The sequence below is a fragment of the Engystomops pustulosus genome, chromosome 7 (genome assembly GCF_040894005.1).
Source record: "Engystomops pustulosus chromosome 7, aEngPut4.maternal, whole genome shotgun sequence".
Lineage (NCBI taxonomy): Eukaryota > Metazoa > Chordata > Amphibia > Anura > Leptodactylidae > Engystomops > Engystomops pustulosus.
In genome coordinates, this window is record NC_092417.1 from 8,199,713 (window position 1) to 8,219,627 (window position 19,915).

General features: G+C 44.6%; 1 protein-coding gene across 1 annotated transcript in view; it reads left to right on the forward strand.

The window, feature by feature from the left end:
- Positions 1–486: 486 nt before the first annotated feature.
- The window catches only part of LOC140069256 (NACHT, LRR and PYD domains-containing protein 6-like), a 50,468-nt gene continuing 31,039 nt past the window's right edge, over positions 487–19,915 (forward strand). The window contains 5 exon segments of the mRNA XM_072114739.1: positions 487–537; positions 2,427–2,590; positions 4,400–4,571; positions 14,372–14,437; positions 16,781–18,485. Of these exon segments, the coding sequence (XP_071970840.1) occupies positions 513–537; positions 2,427–2,590; positions 4,400–4,571; positions 14,372–14,437; positions 16,781–18,485 (2,132 nt within the window). The 5' untranslated portion in view covers positions 487–512.

Here is a 19,915-nt window from a genome sequence, read left to right on the forward strand (position 1 = left end):
CTCAGGTTGATTAGTCACGCTCGACTTAACTCCATCTGTAATTCCAAGCTCCCGTGTGTAATGTGTTTATCTTGACAGCCATGCTGACTCAGCTTTCCCAAGGTCCTGAATGTTATAATTGTTTTTCAGCAAAACCACTCAGCTCAGGGATTAACCAAGATCTGATCCTGCATCAGTGTAGCTACAGCAATATCAAGGTATGTTTGCTTCATAATGCATCCAATCACATGGTAGGTTTCCTTTAATAGGAGGACTCAGGTAGAGGAAGAAACTATAGAACTTTCCCCCTCCTAAAGTAAGATATGGAGGAAACCGCAGCTGATGAATTTCTAAGAAAGACTAAAAATTGGTCACTGCTGACAACAAGCCTCATCCACATCCCTCTGTGTATAGAGAAGGTGTCAGGGTGTGGGGGAGGGGAGATGTTCTGTCATGTAATGGGGTAAATGTTTCTTCCACATGTAATGAAGGTTTTGTGTCTTGCAGGATTTATTATCTATTGAGGATCAGAGATGAGTATTGTATCTCCCAGTGATGGTAAGATTCTCCCGCTGTCTACCTCCGGCTCTTCTACTTCTTACACTATTACTGATATGATATCACTGCTGTTCTCACATCCGGCTGCAATTACATGTTCTGAGATTTATGCTTTATGTTACAATGACTAAATCACAATAATAATAAGAATAATAATCCTCTTCATAATAATAATAAAAAAAATGTGCTCAGCTTGGGATTTGAACTCATACACTCTAAATGCTACAGAGAAGGAGCTTCCATCCACTAGTGCAGTGGTGGCGAACCTATGGCACGGGTGCCAGAGGTGGCACTCAGAGCCCTTTCTGTGGGCACCCAGGCCTTCACCCCAACACAGAGTTTGCCAAACAGGACTCAAGGCTTCCTCCTGCCGTCCAATACAGCCCAGGATGTGCCATGCTCAGCGCCATTTTTAATCGACATCCTTGGCAGCCAGAGCTACATGAGGAACGAGAAAGTGTGGAAAGAGAGATTATTTTTGGAGCTCCTGCTCTGGGAACCCTGATTCCTCCTTTTCAGGGTAACCCGTAGGGAAGCTACAATCCAAATTTCTCCATCATCTTTCTATTGTATTGATGAACTCAGGCCGCCAATAGGATTAAAACAATAAGTTACTGCTTAAATTGTCATGTTGGCACTTTGCGACATATAAGTGGGTTTTTGGTTGAAGTTTGGGCACTCTCTCTCCAAAAGGTTCACCATCACTGCACTAGGGTATTGGCCCAGTGGTCATTGATGGGAGGATACATCTTCTCAGAAATTACCATTTGTAATTATTGAGATGACTATTATTATTATTTTTATTATTATCATGGAGACCATCAGTATTATTATAATGTTAGTACTAATAATCTCAATAATAATAATAATCTCAATAATAATCATCTCAAGAATCTTAATAATTATAATAATAATCATCTCAATAATTAAAATAATCTCTTAATAATCTCAATACTAATAATCTCAATAATCTAAATTATAATAATCTCAATATTACTCTCAATATTCATCTTAATAATAATAATCATCTCAATAATAATCTCAATAATATTCTCTGAGAAGATCCCTCTCGAAGTATCGGTGTGTCACAATGTAACAGTGAAACTCTTAGTTGCAGAAAATCCTCCCACTGACATCCTCTGAGTTTATAGCCTTGAGGGTAGAAGCTTCTATCCTTATTGCAGAGGGTCTGGGGTTCGAATCCCGGGCTGGGCATAAATTTATTTTATTCAATAAATAGCTTGTGTCTGGGGAAGCCCTGGAGACCATATATGGACAGATGCTGATCTGACCTGATGACGTGGTCCCTGCTCTCTCCGCTAAGCCGACACTTCTCTGAAAAGGATTCCCTGCCCGATGTCTGCTCTGGGGAACCCTAGGAGATGTAGGCTCCCAGGTTCTGGCTTTGAAAGTATTTACTATGCGGGACACAGAGCCGGGACAACCCCAGCAAGTGCGCGACCTGGAGGGAATATCCGTTACAATCTGACAGTTGCCCGTGACGCGGGGCACAGGTAAAAAAATCGTGACTGTCCTGGCCAAACCGGGATGGTTGGGAGCTATGCATCTTCCAGACATTGGGGCAGATTTATCAAGTGTCTGAAAGTCAGAATATTTCTAGTTGCCCATGGCAACCAATCACAGCTCCCGTTTAAAATACCAGTGCTCATGAATATTTTAAACGGGATTGTGATTGGTTGCCATGGGCAACTAGAAATATTCTGACTTTCAGACACTGGATAAATCTGCCCCATTTGACTTTCCTGGCCTGTTCCAGGTTCCTACACAAGTCCCCTAGCAGCACAATGACATTACAGTACTAATATCCACTGCTGTCATCCCTCTACATGTCCTAGAAGATTTCATCCTTGTGTCTCCTTCATTTCCAGATGCTGAGACCCGGAAGTTTTACCAGCAGCTTTGTCACTATCCACCTCATGCCCTGAGGATGACGTATGAGTATTTCCAGGAGGATCTGCTCCAAATCATGGAGAACCTGAGTCTTCCATCACTTCTACATGAGCTGAGCTCCCGAAATATCCCAGATCTGCAGGTGAGATGTGCCGGTGTTATATACAGGTGTCCCCTGTGTTATCAGGTGTTATATACAGGTGTCCCCTGTGTTATCATCTGTTATATACAGGTGTCCCTTGTGTTATCAGGTGTTATATACAGGTGTCCCCTGTGTTATCAGGTCTTATATACAGGTGTCCCCTGTGTTATTAGGTGTTATATACAGGTGTCCCCTGTGTTATCAGGTGTTATATACAGGTGTCCCCTGTGTTATCAGGTGTTATATACAGGTGTCTCCTGTGTTATCAGGTGTTATATACAGGTGTCCCCTGTGTTATCAGGTGTTATATACAGGTGTCCCCTGTGTTATTAGGTGTTATATACAGGTGTCCTCTGTGTTATCAGGTGTTATATACAGGTGTCCCCTGTGATATCAGGTGTTATATACAGGTGTCCCCTGTGATATCAGGTGTTATATACAGGTGTCCCCTGTGTTATCAGGTGTTATATACAGGTGTCCCCTGTGTTATCAGGTGTTATATACAGGTGTCCCCTGTGTTATCAGGTGTTATATACAGGTGTCCCCTGTGTTATCAGGTGTTATATACAGGTGTCCCCTGTGTTATCAGGTGTTATATACAGGTGTCTCCTGTGTTATCAGGTGTTATATACAGGTGTCCCCTGTGTTATCAGGTGTTATATACAGGTCTCCCCTGTGTTATCAGTTGTTATATACAGGTGTCCCTTGTGTTATCAGGTGTTATATACAGGTGTCCCCTGTGTTATCAGGTGTTATATACAGGTGTCCCCTGTGTTATCAGGTGTTATATACAGGTGTCCCCTGTGTTATCAGGTGTTATATACAGGTGTCTCCTGTGTTATCAGGTGTTATATACAGGTGTCCCCTGTGTTATCAGGTGTTATATACAGGTGTCCCCTGTGTTATCAGTTGTTATATACAGGTGTCCCTTGTGTTATCAGGTGTTATATACAGGTGTCCCCTGTGTTATCAGGTGTTATATACAGGTGTCCCCTGTGTTATCAGGTGTTATATACAGGTGTCCCCTGTGTTATCAGGTGTTATATACAGGTGCCCCCTGTGTTATCAGGTGTTATATACAGGTGTCTCCTGTGATATCAGGTGTTATATACAGGTTTCTCCTGTGTTATCAGGTGTTATATACAGGTGTCCCCTGTGTTATCAGGTGTTATATACAGGTGTCCCCTGTGTTATCAGGTGTTATATACAGGTGTCCCCTGTGTTATCAGGTGTTATATACAGGTGTCCCCTGTGATATCAGGTGTTATATACAGGTGTCCCCTGTGTTATCAGGTGTTATATACAGGTGTCCCCTGTGCTATCAGGTGTTATATACAGGTGTCCCCTGTGATATCAGGTGTTATATACAGGTGTCCCCTGTGATATCAGGTGTTATATATAGGTGTCCCCTGTGTTATCAGGTGTTATATACAGGTGTCCCCTATGTTATCCTGTGACCGCACAATAGACCTCAGTGGGGGCCGTGACCTCGCTGCCATTTTTGTGGGAAGCTCACAACCTTCTTTTACGGGCCTATGGCTTATATAGCAGATTATATTGTGTAAGTATTATAAGTGTAGCTATCCTGTCCTGCCCCACCCACACACATACATAAGGGGGTCATTATATTCTGGTAAATATTATGATTGTTACTTGTGGAATCAGGATTTTCTCCCCAACTATTCCATCTATTTCTCTCCTCTGGACCAGCACATTATAGAGAAGACATTAAGTATCTGTGTATATTAACCCTTTGTATTCAGTCTCCTTGTATAATGACCCTTATGTCTGACCTTTCTTGTGTTCTAGAAATACAGGTATCTAGGACGTAATAGAAAAACCTTGGCCTGGGATTTACTCCAGGAGATTTTCTGTAGAGGAGCAGAAGCTGTGATATCATTGTGGGTCAGTCTCCATGCATTACGGAAGGATCACGGTTCCCCGGTCCTGGACGCTGTACTGGAGGAGCTCATCTACAGAGGTAACATTGTGTATGACATGTGTCACTCATCATATCCGGGGCTCATCATGTACAATGACCTCAGTAATACAGATCCCTGCACTGGATCAGTCATTCTCCGCAGTGTATAAATGTACAGATGGAGCAACGTGTAATATACAAAGGACTAACACTCTTATCTCACAGAGCAATAACCTTATACAATTAAGAGCACTACAGGCTACTTAATATTGAGAATGTAAGAACTGGAGGGATGGCGTAGCAAAATAATGGGAAAAAGAATTCATTGAGAATTTTAAACTAGTACCCCATATTCGTTGGAAATTATGGACGTGGTCTAGCAGCCGCACTACAGAGTTTGTTTTTGTATGTTTTTGTTTAATGTTGTTTCTTTTTGTTTTATTAACCCCTTAAGGTCGCAGCCATTTTACAGCTTAAGGCTTAGTCCCATTTTTTGGATTCTGACCTGCGTCGCTTTATATGGTTATAACTTTTGAATACTGCTACTTATCAAAGCGATTATTAGATTGTTTTTTCCCCACATGTTGTACTTCATTTTAGTGGTAAATGTTGGTTGATAAGTTTTGTGTTTATTTACTAAAAAAAGAAAAAATGATGAATTTTTTGAAAAATTTCTCTTTTTTTAAATTCGAAATCCTTACATTTCCAGGCAGATAGATTTATCACCTAAATAAGTTGCTGAATAACATTTCCCATATCTCTACTTTTTTTTTTTTTTCATTATAAAAATTTTTTATAGCTTTTTTAACAAAGAATGTACATTACAAAAATAGTAGTCAGACATTGCAATTTAACAGTGTTCACACATATAACAGTTTAACAAAATTCATATAACCAGGGTGTGTACCACATACTGCTAGACATAGTTCGTCCTAACCTGAAACACAATGGTGGAGATCTGCCATCAGGTCTCCAGATAAAACACAATGGGGCACATTTACTTACCCGGCCCATTCGCGATCCAGCGGCGCGTTCTCTGCACAGGATTCGGGTCCGGCTGGGATTTAAGATGGTAGTTCCTCCGCCGTCCACCAGGTGGCGCTGCAGCGCCGAAAATAATCTTAACGCCCCGGAATGCACCATCCCATAGAAGGTGAAGGTGAGCGCTCCCCAAGCGACACATTTTCGGTTTTTAAATGCGGCGGTTTTTCCCGAATACGTCGGGTTTTCGTTCGGCCACGCCCCCCGATTTCTGTCGCGCGCATGCCGGCCCCGATGCGCCACAATCCGATCGCGTGCGCCAAAAACCCGGGGCAATTCATGTACAAGCGGCGCAAATCGGAAATATTCGGGTAACACGTCGGGAAAACGCGAATCGGGCCCTTAGTAAATGACCCCCAATATGTCATCCTTTTTCTTTTCTTCTTTTTTTCCCCTTTCTCTTCTTTTCCTCTCCCTCCTCCCAGAAACACATCCTCAACAATGGGGGAAAAAACTATTTCCAATGACTCCAGATCTCAGCCCATTTCCCTCCAGTTCCACATTTATCAATATGGATGTGTTCATATCTTTCATATGGGACTATAGGGCAAAGTCTGATATGCCGATGTGGTTTCTGTAGTTGGGCAACCTCGCCAGGGCTCCTAATGATGCTTCTATTGCTTGTTTTTCTAACCAACTCCTAACTTAAGTCTGGTCTGGATTTTCGGGTTTGCTCCAGTAACATTCTTTTTCTAAGTCATACTATTGAGCAACCCTAGTTAAATTTGCGTTGAAGTAATTATAAGCCTGTGGCGATTTTGGCATTATTGTATTTTATATTTTATTATTTTGTATTTTATATCTGTATTTTGCTCTCTGTGCGCCTTGCGTTAATCTAGGCCAGTGATGGCAAACCTTTAAGAGACCGAGTGCCCAAACTACAACAAACAACTCCTGTTGCTGACCCCGGACTTGGACTTGACATTGCATCTCTGCCGCCTGCCCTGACCCTGTGCCTGGACCTGACTACGAGATTGTCATCCGCTAAGGTACCTCGACCTCGGCTGCCACCGCGGGCTAGTCACGCCTGGGAACGAACTAGTGGTATCCTGCCGCAGCAAGTCCAATCCACTTTGCGGCGGGCTCTGGTGAATACCAGGTGCCACTGGGCTCCGGTCCCGGGTGTTGGCTAGTTCCATCTCCCGCGGTGGTCTAGAGGATCCACTGATCCTAACAGGATGTAGAATATAAAAAAGATGGGCTGTATGGGAATTCCACTCATACGGGGGTAATTACTCAAAAGGTGTCTCTGTTCTAAACCACTTCAGTATAGACTTCAAATTAATTGATAAAAAATCTGAGGGCAGGTTTATATTTTTACTGTCTTTTGAACGGAATTGAGTATGTTCTTGCATTTATGTTAACCCCCCCCCCCCCCCCCCCTCATCGTTAAGGGTTCTGTCAGAATTTGCCCGCTTTATTGAGGATAAAAGTTGTACCAGAATCCTGATCATGGGAGACCCGAACATGGTCTTTGTTCCTCATCTTGATCGCCTTAACCTATTGGGGGTAACAAAAACAAACCCTAATGAGGGGATAAAATTGAGGAACTTTTGTCAGGACATGGGTTTACAGGATATATGGAGAGCAAAATATGGGGAAAAGAGGGCCTTTTCTTGTCACATTAAATCCTGTAATACCCTGTCCAGAATAGATCATGGATTAGCTAATTCGCAGGTATTGAGGAACACTTCCAGAATGACCTATGAACCCATTGTGATCTCTGACCATGCTCCAGTCCTAGTCACAATAGGGGAACCATCATTCAGTAGGCGGAAGTTCAAACTAAACCCCCATTGGCTAACTGTTCTCGAACCTCATCTGGATTTAAAAACAGCTATTGGAGAGTTTTGGGACAGGAACATTAATACCGCAAGCACTTTTGCAGTTTGGGATATGTTGAAACTATTCATTAAGTCTACGCTTTCACATGCGATTAATGTTAAAAAGAAAGATTTTAGTAGGAAGGAGGCAGATTTAAAAAAGCAGGTAGAGGACACATCTAAGAATTTGGGACACTCCGGAGATACCATTCTTACCCGGGCCTATAAGGATGCCAGGGAAAAATATGAAGATTTCTTAATAGAAAAAGCCCAACACAAACTGTTTTTTGCGGGACAGCGATACTTCACGGAAAAGGGGAAATCAGGTAAACTTTTAGCTAATATGATCAAGAACAATAAACAAGGAAATAAGAACATTTCAGTTATCCGAGGGCATAGAGGACAAATATGCAGAGAGCAACACAAGATACAGCAGGAATTTAAACGCTTTTATCAACACCTTTATGAGTCTGTTGGGGATAAAAATCAAACGGGAGATATTAAAAGATACCTGCAGGATATTAACTTTCCGCGCTTGTCTGGAAATCAGGTAGAAGCGCTGAACTCCCCGATTACGTTGAAGGAGCTGGAGGAGACAATTGACTCCTGTAGCGGCGACTCTGCCCCAGGCCAGGATGGCCTTCCCTTCGGTTTATACAGGAGATTAAAAGAAGTACTGGCCCCAATGTTGTTAACTACAATGCAAGAAATTTATAGAAGAGGGAAAGTGACTGACTCAATGTCCGAAGCTATCATCATTCTTATCCCAAAAAAAGTCAAGGACCCACTGGACCCAGGATCATTCAGACCCATTTCACTGATTAATACCGACGCTAAAATCATAGCAAAGACGTTGGCCAGACGACTTAAGAAGGTAATTGCCAGTATTATTCACGAGGACCAGAGGGGGTTTGTCCCAGGCAGGAAAGTGAGCGACTGTCTGAACAGATTGTTTGTCTCGGTACCCAATGCAGTAAGCACAGTGACAGAATTTGGTCAATTTTCAGGTTTAGAGATTAACTGGAGTAAGTCAGGTCTGATGCCACTGGATGGGAACAAGATAGTAGAGCTAGAATCTGGAATTAAAATGAACAGCCAGGAATCGTTGAAATATCTCGGGACCGTAATCTCAGCAAAAGTAATAATAATAATAATTCTTTATATAGCGCACACAGATTACGCAGTGCTGCACAGAGCTTGTCAAATTGGTCCCTGTCCCCATGGGGCTCACAATCTAAACAACCTAACAGTATGTTTTGGAGTGTGGGAGGAAACCGGAGTACTCACGCAAACACGGAGAGAACATACAAACTCTTTGCAGATGTTGACCTGAGTGGGATTCGAACCCAAGACCCCAGCGCTGCAAGGCAGAAGTGCTACTCACTCAGCCACCGTGCAAGAATATGAACTATTAAATCTGAAACCTCTAGTCAACTCAGTTAGAAGTAGGGTTCATACCTGGGATAAACTACCTCTCTCCTTTGCGGATAGATAGATATAAAAATGGTCCTGCTACCACAAATTTTGGTTTTTTTTGACATCGTGGCCAATCTGGATTGATAATTCTTTCTTTAAAGCAATGGAAGCTCTCCTTAATGAATTAATTTGGGGGAGGAAGAGAGCTAGAATCAAAATTAGTTACTTATACAGACCCTCAGGAGAAGGGGGGTTGGGATACCCTTTCTGCAGGGCTATTTCCTTGCGGCCCAGATGTCCCGTATAGTAGGATGGAAGGACAGGGACGAACCAGTGAAAAGTTGGATAATGGAAGATGGGAAAGCTCCTACTGTGTACGAAGCACTGGAGAGGGGGGAAGTGGAGAAAAAGAAGAATTTAAATACAAGTATGGAGGCCGTTCATAAAGGATGGAGTCAGGTGAAGAAAATAATTCATATGGATGGTATTATAGAAGATACTCCTTTGTGGCATAATCCCCTCTTTCCAGAGCTTGGGAACCTCCCAGATCCCATTTTCTGGGAAAATAGAGGGGTGCGCCTTTTTTCTCAGATACTGGATAAAGGGGTAGTGGTAAGTTTTTCTTCACTTAAAACAAAAGTGGGTTTGAATAATGGAGACTTTTTGAGATATTCACAGTTAGCACATGCAATTATAGCAATAAGGAGGCGGAGAAGTATAGAATTAGAGGCACATCCATGTATAGACTTTATTAAAAACACTAAAAAGGAAAAGGGTTAAACATAAGTCACAAGAACACTGGGAAAAGGAGATAGGACAGATAACACGGCATGAGTGGGAGGGGGTTTATAGGAATGTGAAGGTAGGATCTATTAGTGAAAATCACAGAGTTATCCAGACAAAGGTATTGTATAGACTATACTACTCTCCAGATGTGCTGTACAAGATGAAAGTGAAGAGTTCATCTAAATGTTTCAAATGTGGAATAGAGGAGGCCGACTTTCTTCATACAATCTGGGCGTGCCCCAGACTTAAAGGTTTCTGGGATGGTTTATACCGGCAGATAAATAAAATTTTAGAGCGGCCACTGACCCCTTCGATTAGTGTGGCAGTTATGGGACTGTTTGGGATTAGCGATAAAGTGAAGCAAAAAGAGAGGCTATTGGTATTAAAGCTCATGACAATAGCCAAGGTCCTTATAGTTCGAGAATGGGGAAGTAGTAGGATTCCTAATGTGAGCCAATGGTTCGCTCTTACACAAAACATATATCTACTTTACATTTTCATAATTTTTGAAATGTCTGGATAATTTATTTTGATGTCACGCGGCTACAAATCGAATAGCGATTTTCCGTATTTTCAGAATTTACTCTTTTGCGGATAAATACTGATTTGAATGAAATTTTACATATTTAACATCAAAACTCCCCCTATATAATCAACCCATTTTCAAATCTGCCCCCCTCAAACTATCAGAAACAGCTTTTAGGAAGATTGTTAACCCCTTGAGATCTTCATAGTAATTACATCAAAATGAAGGTGAAATTTAGAATGGTAAAATTTTGTTGGTTATACGCTCATTTAGCCCTAAAATTTACACATTTCCAAAAGATAAAAATACAAAACCCACCATACAATTTGTTCTGCAGTTTCTCCCGAGTGCAGAGACCCCCCTCAATTCTGTACTGGATTTTTTCCTTTTTTTTTTTGTGTTCACTGTATAGACTAATAATCATATTATCTTTATTCTATGGGTCATTACGATTACGGGGATACCAAACATGAATATTTTTTCTTACATTTTACTAAATTTGTCAAATAAAACCCTAATGTGGGGAAAAAGTTATAATTTTTGCATTGCCGTCTTCCAAGTGGCATAACATTTTTAATTTTTTGGCTATGGAGCTGGTTGATGGCTTGTTTTTTGTTGTACTTTTCAACTGTATCATTCTGAAGTACATATGTTTTTTTGATCACTTTTTATTGCATTTTTTGTGGGATTGAATAGGTAAAAATCATAATTTTTGGAGGGATTTTAGCATTTTTTTTTATCAAAAGGGTTCAATAATAATTTACTTTTATTCTACGGGTTGTTACGGACGCGGTGATACTATATATGTGGGGCTTTTGTTATGATTTTGGCTTTTTTTGTGTTATATGTCTCTTTATATGTTATGGGGCTTATGGGCATTTTTATTGATTTATTACTTTATTTTTTTATTGAAAAACATTATTTTTTTACTTTTTTACTACTTCCACCCTGGGACATGAACAAGCAATCATCTGATTGCTTGTTCATGGTACTACTAATGTATTGCAGGGTATTAGCAGTGTCAGCCTATGCACATGCATAGGCTGACACTGTGCCTTTAAGATGACGCCATCTTGCTGGCAGTGCCTGCAGGCTGTGCTGGGGACCAGATCGGACCCCCGCACTGCCATGGCAACGATCAGCGCCCACCAAAAACTATTCGGGGGAGGGGGGCGATCGGGGGGGAAACACCCTAAGAGGCATGTTAAATGCGCTGACCACAGCATTTAACAGGTTAAACAGGTGTAACCCTGTGTTTCCCAATGCCGGACCACAGGCTACGGACCACAGGAGGCATCTGGAAACGCACAGGAAACGGGACCTTGGGATACACACAGGAGGCTTTCACCTCAGTTGCCTCTTCTTGCGTCTCCTCCAATTCATCTTGGTGACGGGACACCTGAGGAGGAAAGCAGAAACAGGACAAACCTCGATAAGGTGCTTGGACCTGGCAGGGAACAAGCCGAGGATACACTGGAGAGTCTTTTGGCCAATGGATGGATAACTTGCAAAGAGTCCTCAACAAGCAGTAAGGCCGGAGGCTGAAATGGCTCTTGGAAGACCGGAGAAGCACTGGGAAGCTGCGGAGGCAGGAGCAGTTCTTGGAAAGCAGAGACAGCTTTGGAGAGTTGCAGAGGTCGGAGCCGGTCTTGGCACATTGGAGAGTGGAGCGGCACTTGGCACACTGGAGCGGCTTCTTGGAAGACCGGAGACTCTGGAGCGGCTTCTGGGGGAGCCGGAGACTCTGGAGCGGCTTCTGGGGGAGCCGGAGACTCTGGAGCGGCTTCTGGGGGAGCCGGAGACTCTGGAGCGGCTTCTGGGGGAGCCGGAGACTCTGGAGCGGCTTCTGGGGGAGCCGGAGACTCTGGAGCGGCTTCTGGGGGAGCCGGAGACTCTGGAGCGGCTTCTGGGAGAGCCGGAGACTCTGGAGCGGCTTCTGGGAGAGCCGGAGACTCTGGAGCGGCTTCTGGGAGAGCCGGAGACTCTGGAGCGGCTTCTGGGTGAGCCGGAGACTCTGGAGCGGCTTCTGGGTGAGCCGGAGAATCTGGAGCGGCTTCTGGGAGAGCCGGAGACTCTGGAGCGGCTTCTGGGAGAGCCGGAGACTCTGGAGCGGCTTCTGGGAGAGCCGGAGACTCTGGAGCGGCTTCTGGGAGAGCCAGAGACTCTGGAGCGGCTTCTGGGAGAGCCGGAGACTCTGGAGCGGCTTCTGGGAGAGCCAGAAACTCTGGTAGCTTTTCGAACACCGGAGCCAAGTGAGGCCGACATGGAAGCCGGGCTTGAAACTGCTTCGAGTCAGGCAGCTGTTGAAGCAAGGCGGTAGGCTGGGGAGGCTTTAGGGAAAGCGAAGCTTGCATTTGCAGGGAGTCAAGCAGCTGTAGAAGCACGGTGGCCACTCTGCTTAATTGTCTTTCCCGAAAAAAGAGCTGCCGGGACTGGTGGGCAACTACTCATCTTTGCTGTTGTTGTCCTTTCACGTTTCCCTGCTTCCTCCTCTTGGCTGTTGTTGTTCTCTCACGTTTCCCTGCTTCCTCCTCTTGGCTGTTGTTGTTCTCTCACGTTGCCCTGCTTCCTCCTCTTGGCTGGTGTTGACCCCTCGCGTTGCCCTGCTTCCTCCTCTTGGCTGGTGTTGTCCCCTCACGTTGCCCTGCTTCCTCCTCTTGGCTGTTGTCGTCCCCTCACGTTGCCCTGCTTCCTCCTCTTGGCTGTTGTTGTCCCCTTGCGTTGCCCTGCTTCCTCCTCTTGGCTGTTGTCGTCCTCTCACGTTGCTCTGCTTCCTCCTCTTGGATGTTGTAGTCCCCTTGCGTTGCCCTGCTTCCTCCTCTTGGCTGTTGTCGTCCTCTCACGTGTCCTGCTTCCTCCTCTTGGCTGTTGTTGTCCTCTCACGTTGTCCTGCTTCCTCCTCTTGGCTGTTGTTGTCTCTCTCGCGTTGCCCTGCTTCCTCCTCTTGGCTGGTGTTGTCCTCTCACATTGTCCTGCTTCCTCCTCTTGGCTGGTGTTGTCCTCTCACGTTGCCCTGCTTCCTCCTCTTGGCTGTTGTCGTCTCTCTCTCGTTGCCCTGCTTCCTCCTCTTGGCTGTTGTCGTCTCTCTCTCGTTGCCCTGCTTCCTCCTCTTGGCTGGTGTTGTCCTCTCACGTTGCTCTGCTTCCTCCTCTTGGCTGGTGTTGTCCTCTCACGTTGCTCTGCTTCCTCCTCTTGGCTGGTGTTGTCCTCTCACGTTGCCCTGCTTCCTCCTCTTGGCTGTTGTCGTCTCTCTCTCGTTGCCCTGCTTCCTCCTCTTGGCTGGTGTTGTCCTCTCTCGTTGCCCTGCTTCCTCCTCTTGGCTGTTGTTGTCCTCTCACGTTGCCCTGCTTCCTCCTCTTGGCTGGTGTTGTCCTCTCACGTTGCCCTGCTTCCTCCTCTTGGCTGGTGTTGTCTTCTCACGTTGTCCTGCTTCCTCCTCTTGGCTGGTGTTGTCCTCTCACGTTGTCCTGCTCCCTCCTCTTGGCTGTTGTTGTCCTCTCACGTTGTCCTGCTCCCTCCTCTTGGCTGTTGTCGTCCTCTAGGTCCTAGTGTACACAAACCGACTCCTGATGAAAAGCTGTAAGTGACTATTACTGCAGTTTGTCCATCCACTCCCTGCACACCCCTGGAAGGTGTCTGGTCCCTATACATTAGCAGGCACTGACTTCTCCACTCATCAGTAGTAACTACTGTCAGGGCCATTTGGGACACTAAACAATCTACCGATACTTATGGACCAGTGGTTTAGTGTCCCAAATGACACTTTATTTGTTGCTTTCTGCCCGTAACAAACCTTTATACTCATCTCAGCCAGGGAAGCTCCACACCATGCTTAGTGTAGCCATGAGGCAAAATGGTTCTTCAGGGGGAATCTTGTTTCCTGTAGAAAACTCTTATTATATTATATTGAGCTGCTTTAACTCCTCCAAGTCATTCTGTGTTCCTGCCATTTATATGTAGGTGGTTTATACTTGGGGCGGAGGGGGACAGGGGTTTGTGAGGTCCAGAAACTTCTATATAAATCCATCAGTGTTAGGTTTTCTACAGATTGTTGATATAATTTCTGGCCTCTACCTATTGCTAGGTACGTGTAGATTCATTCTGATCCATCTACTGGTTTCATCTGGTCCAATCTCTGGCTCCTGGGATTGTTCTCAGCTTTATCTTTATGACCATTGTCCATATCCCTGTATAATCTCACATGTATATTATATCTGTACATCCAGCACTGATCTATATACTATAAAATCCTACAAATTTCTTATTAGGTGAGGATCTGCCGGGAGAAATCCTACTGGATGAGGAAGGACACCACCTACCCCTAGATCTGAGAGGTAAGTGCACTGTTAGGTCTGCTCTCAAGTCGACCATTACAGACTTGTACTGTATGGAAGTCTAATTCTTAAATAGTTCTCGTCCCAGTAGCTATTAGTTATAGTGATGACCCCCAGTAGCTATTATTCACAGTGATACCCACTGTGGCCACCATTAAACCCCCAGTAGCCAATAGTCATAGCGATCCCCACAGTAATAACCCCAGTAGCCAGTAGTCACAGTGTCGGACCTTTTATAGTAAGTGATGGCCCCCAGTAGCCAACAGCCACAGGGATGGCCCCCAGTAGCCAACAGCCACAGGGATGGCCCCCAGTAGCCAACAGCCACAGGGATGGCCCCCAGTAGCCAACAGCCACAGGGATGGCCCCCAGTAGCCAACAGCCACAGGGATGGCCCCCAGTAGCCAGTAGTACCATGCAATCGTCAATCCTCACCCGGTGTTTTGCATTTACACAATACAAGACAATGGGCGCTGATTACTGTTCGCATGCTTTTGTATGCAAACGAATATGTAAATGTCTTTGGGCCAGCTAGTGTATTTTAAAACGCTAACGTGTGATGCCACCCTGAGGCCTCTTGATGTATCCGTTGGGCAAAGCAGTCGCCGGGTAAAACGTTGCCAAGTCCAACCTGGTGTAGTTTTGCGTAAAAACCAGCAAACAAAAGTTTGCAGGCTTTTCAAAAGAATTTAGGTGCGCGCCTCTACAGCCCTTCACGACCACATGTCAAACTCCCTCCCCCCCCAGCCTGTGAACCTTCTTTATATACCTGCAACCTGTTGCATGTTCAGTCCTTAAGAGGTTAAATACTGATTCCTGGAAGTAAAACAGTCTGGCAGATAACAAGCTTCAGGCCCCTTCACACGTTTCTTGTGTTTTAATTCCATGTGCAAAGGCAAAAGGGAGGGGCTCATTCCAGAACACAAGCGTTTCAGTAGAAACACATTTGTGTTCTGGCTATGCCCCTCCCTTTTGTGGTTTCCAATGCAGTTAAAACGCATCAAAATAACTAAGTGTGAATGGGCCAGTATTCTGCAGGACTGTTGTACACGTCCCCAATCACTTCTATGGGCTCATGCACATGGCTGTGAATTTCATAGCCCTGTGTATGAGGCGACTGCCTGAGCTGCAAATGACAGAGCAGGTCCTAACCATGTTCGCAGTTCAGGCTATTATTATGTACTTACATCCCAATGTCAAACAATGTCCAAACAACGATCCATGGGACCATTATTTTCATCCCAAGAACTGCACAAGTGTATTATCCAGGAAGCCTGAGGCTGCCTTCACATTTTGGGGCTCATTTACTACGGGTCGCGCTGTACACTTTGGTTGGACAATGCACATACTTCGTGGCTAAAACATCTTGGACAGGTATTTAAGAAGTGTCTGCCCTGGGATCGTGGTGCATGCAACCCTTGTGTGATGCAGCTGCACTAGTCTCCATGCGACACAACTTAGGGGGCGGGCTGTCAGACGTTCCGACTGATTCGGACCAAGTGCCGTATTTAACTTTTAAATTGTGTTGCACTCCGTATGTTAAAGATGCACCACAAAAAAGTTGCTGGACTCCGTCTGACCTGAGCGGGAAGCGACACATTCATGATATCAGCCGCACGATCTTGGTGATTAGCTTCATACAGCATTATAGCCGGACAATGCACTTTCAGTGAACTCGAGTGACCTAGTAAGTAAATGTGCCCCATTATGTTTTCTTTGTTGCATTCTGTTGGGTTACAATGCAATTAGAGGTTTGTGTGTCTTTCAAAAACATAAAACAAAAGCAAAAAGGCAACATATCAATGTTGTGTTTTTGCTTTAATTTTGTATTTTTAAAAGGTAAACCTCTAAATGCATCGCTACAAAATGGCAAAACGACATGCATTTAAATGGAAGAGAAACAGGATCCTCTTTCCCAATGCGTTGAAAACGCAACAAAAACACAATGGGGCTCATTTACTAAGGGCTTTGCACCACACTATATTCCGGTGAAGTGTCTGCGCTGCGATTGTGGCGCAGGCGATCCTTTTGTGGTGCAGCTGCGCTGCTTCCATGTGACACAAATAAGGGGGCGTGGCATCAGACAGTCTGACTGATTTGGACTGAGCACCTTATTTGACTTTTAAATTTTGTTGCATGCTCTATGTTAAAGTCGCACCACAAAAAAGATGGTGAACTCTGTCGGACCTGAGCGGGGAAGCGACACATTGATAATATCAGGCACATGATAGACGCACATGATTGAAGCAGTAGCTGGGCCTCCCAAATATATTTTACTGGTGGACCCTAGGCTCCAACCCTGCAGCCACTTATCATCTCCTTTATTTTCTGTTGTTTCCATAGAAATCCAGAACCAGCACAAGAAACATTTATATGAGAAAACGGAGAAACTGATAGAGAATAAACCTCCGAGATGTAACCAGGAGGAGGAGAGTTTTCCCTTCTGCACACGTTATGTGACCCTCATCATTGCCTCCACTCATCACTTTAGGGAACGCTCTAAGAATGAGCTCATAGCGACCGGGGCAAGACATGAGGAATATGTAAAGAAGAAACATCATGAATTACAACGTATTTCCCCCAACAAGATGTTCCGCTGGTGCCACCGGTCCAGACTGGTACCACATATGGTGCTGGTGAGCGGAGTGCCCGGGGTAGGGAAGAGCACGCTGATGCAGAAGATTGTCTATGACTGGGTGAAGGGCGATCTCTATCAAAGATTCTCTTTTGTCTTCTTCTTCAAATTCCGTGAACTGAACAGATGGGATAAGGTTAGTCTGGAGACCCTGATCCTTCATCATTACCCATATCTGTGGCAGCAGCTCGGGAACATCCTACAAGATCCAGAGAAACTTCTCTTTATATTTGATGGATTAGATGAAAGCAATCAGACAATGGATTTCACATCCCGTCACTTGTGCTCCGACCCTAAACAGCCGGAACGTTGTGGTCACATTGTGGTCAGTTTGGTGAGAAAGTCTCTTCTTACTGGTTGTTCTGTTCTGATGACCAGTCGCCCGACCAGACTGGCATCAATGGATTGTAGGGATTTCCAGCGAATGGTAGAAATCAGTGGATTCTTCACAGAAGAAAGAAAGATTTACTTTGAGAATTTCTTCCGTGACCCTGAACTGGCAGAAAAGGCTTTTACCTATGTGAGGCAGAATGACACATTGTACACGTTCTGTTACCTCCCGTCCTACTGCTGGATCATCTGTACAGTATTATCCAGGAGCTTCCAGACCACAAGTAGTGACCAGCAGGTCTCATTATTACCCAGAACCGTGACCCAGCTCTTTGCCATATTTGTCGCCAACATCCTGTCCAATCACAGCCTGGAGAAAAGTGGCGCCCAGAAGCTCCTGCAGTCCATGGGATGGATGGCAGAACATGGGGTCATGAATCACAGGGTTATATTTTATGATCGGGATCTGGAGTCTTTCCATGTGGACAATAAGTCAAAGCTCTTATCAAGTTTCCTGATGGAATCGGAGGAACCTGTGTCCTATTCCTTCTTACATCTCACTGTCCAGGAATTCTTCTCTGCCTTTGTGCATTATGCCGATTATTCTCCTGAGAAGTTACAGGAATCACTAGATAAAGCCAAATCCTATCCTGATGGACGAGGTGAGATGTTCCTGCGCTTCCTGTGTGGTCTATCAGATGCCACCACCAGGTCACTACTAACCGGATACCTGGACACACCAGCAGCTCAGGCCTCCAGAGACGTCATCACTTGGCTGAGGAACTTCATTACAGGAGGAGGAGGAGAAGAGAGGCCGGAGGAAAGTAAATATAAAAAGCGACTTCTCAGAATGTTCTTCTATCTGTTTGAGACCCGGAATAAGGTTCTGGTGCAGGAATCATTACAGTCGCACAGAACATTGGACCTTTCTTATGTGCCCTTGTCGGCTCTAGACTGCACCGTGTTATCATTCATCATGGAGTGCTGCTCACATATACAAGGTCTCCATCTATCTGGATGTTCTATAGACCTTGAGGGATTAGAGAGACTTGCACCAGGATTACACAACGTCCGGGATCTGAGGTATAAATCATCCGGATTATTATTACACCGGGATCCACAGTAGCCAATAGTAATAGTAGTAATGGTTGTGATAGTGCCCCCGATTAGTAATAAGGGGACACTGTACCAGAGTATCTAATCCTATCATGTGTGATACTGTCTGCTGAGCTGTGTATCTAATCCTCTCCTGTGTGATACTGTCTGCTGAGCTGTGTATCTAATCCTATCCTGTGTGATACTGTCTGCTGAGCTGTGTATCTAATCCTATCCTGTGTGATACTGTCTGCTTAGCTGTGTATCTAATCCTATCCCGTGTGATACAGTCTGCTGAGCCATGTATCTAATCCTCTCCTGTGTGATACTGTCTGCTGAGCTGTGTATCTAATCCTATCCCGTGTGATACAGTCTGCTGAGCCATGTATCTAATCCTATCCTGTGTGATACTGTCTGCTGAGCTGTGTATCTAATCCTATCCCGTGTGATACTGCTGAGCTGTGTATCTAATCCTCTCCTGTGTGATACTGCTGAGCTGTGTATTTAATCCTATCCCGTGTGATACTGTCTGCTGAGATATGTATCTAATCAGAGGTCGCTCAAACGCCTCACCAGGCATCATAGGCGCATTATCGGGCGCCATTACTCCCCAAAATAAAAGGCAAGCGTAAAAATAAGCTTGTCAATGATCCCCTGTAGTGCACTTCACCTGGGTCTGAACAGAGAGAATCTGTAGATGTGAGCATACACTTAGAATGTAAGCAGAAGTAGTCCCAGAGTCATCCATTTTTTCCCCCCTATTTGCAAAGGAATAAAGTCAGTAGCTTGTCCAAAAGTTTTGAAGGTCATATGGTAGAGTAAAGCCCCTTTCCAATAGAGTTCTATGGAAAACACGCAGGAATAACATATATACACTCCATACTGTGCACTCATATAGATATACGCATCCCATACTGTGCACTGATATAGCTATACGCATCCCATACTGTGCACTGATATAGATATACACCCCCCATACTGTGCACTGATATAGATATACACCCCCCATACTGTGCACTGATATAGATATACACCCCCCCATACTGTGCACTGATATAGATATACACCCCCCCCCATACTGTGCACTGATATAGATATACACCCCCCATACTGTGCACTGATATAGATATACACCCGCCATACTGTGCACTGATATAGATATACACCCCCCATACAGTGCACTGATATAGATATACACCCCCCCATACTGTGCACTGATATAGATATACACCCCCCATACTGTGAACTGATATAGATATACACCCCCCCATACTGTGCACTGATATATATATACACCCGCCATACTGTGCACTGATATAGATATACACCCCCCATACAGTGCACTGATATAGATATACACCCCCCCATACTGTGCACTGATATAGATATACACCCCCCATACTGTGAACTGATATAGA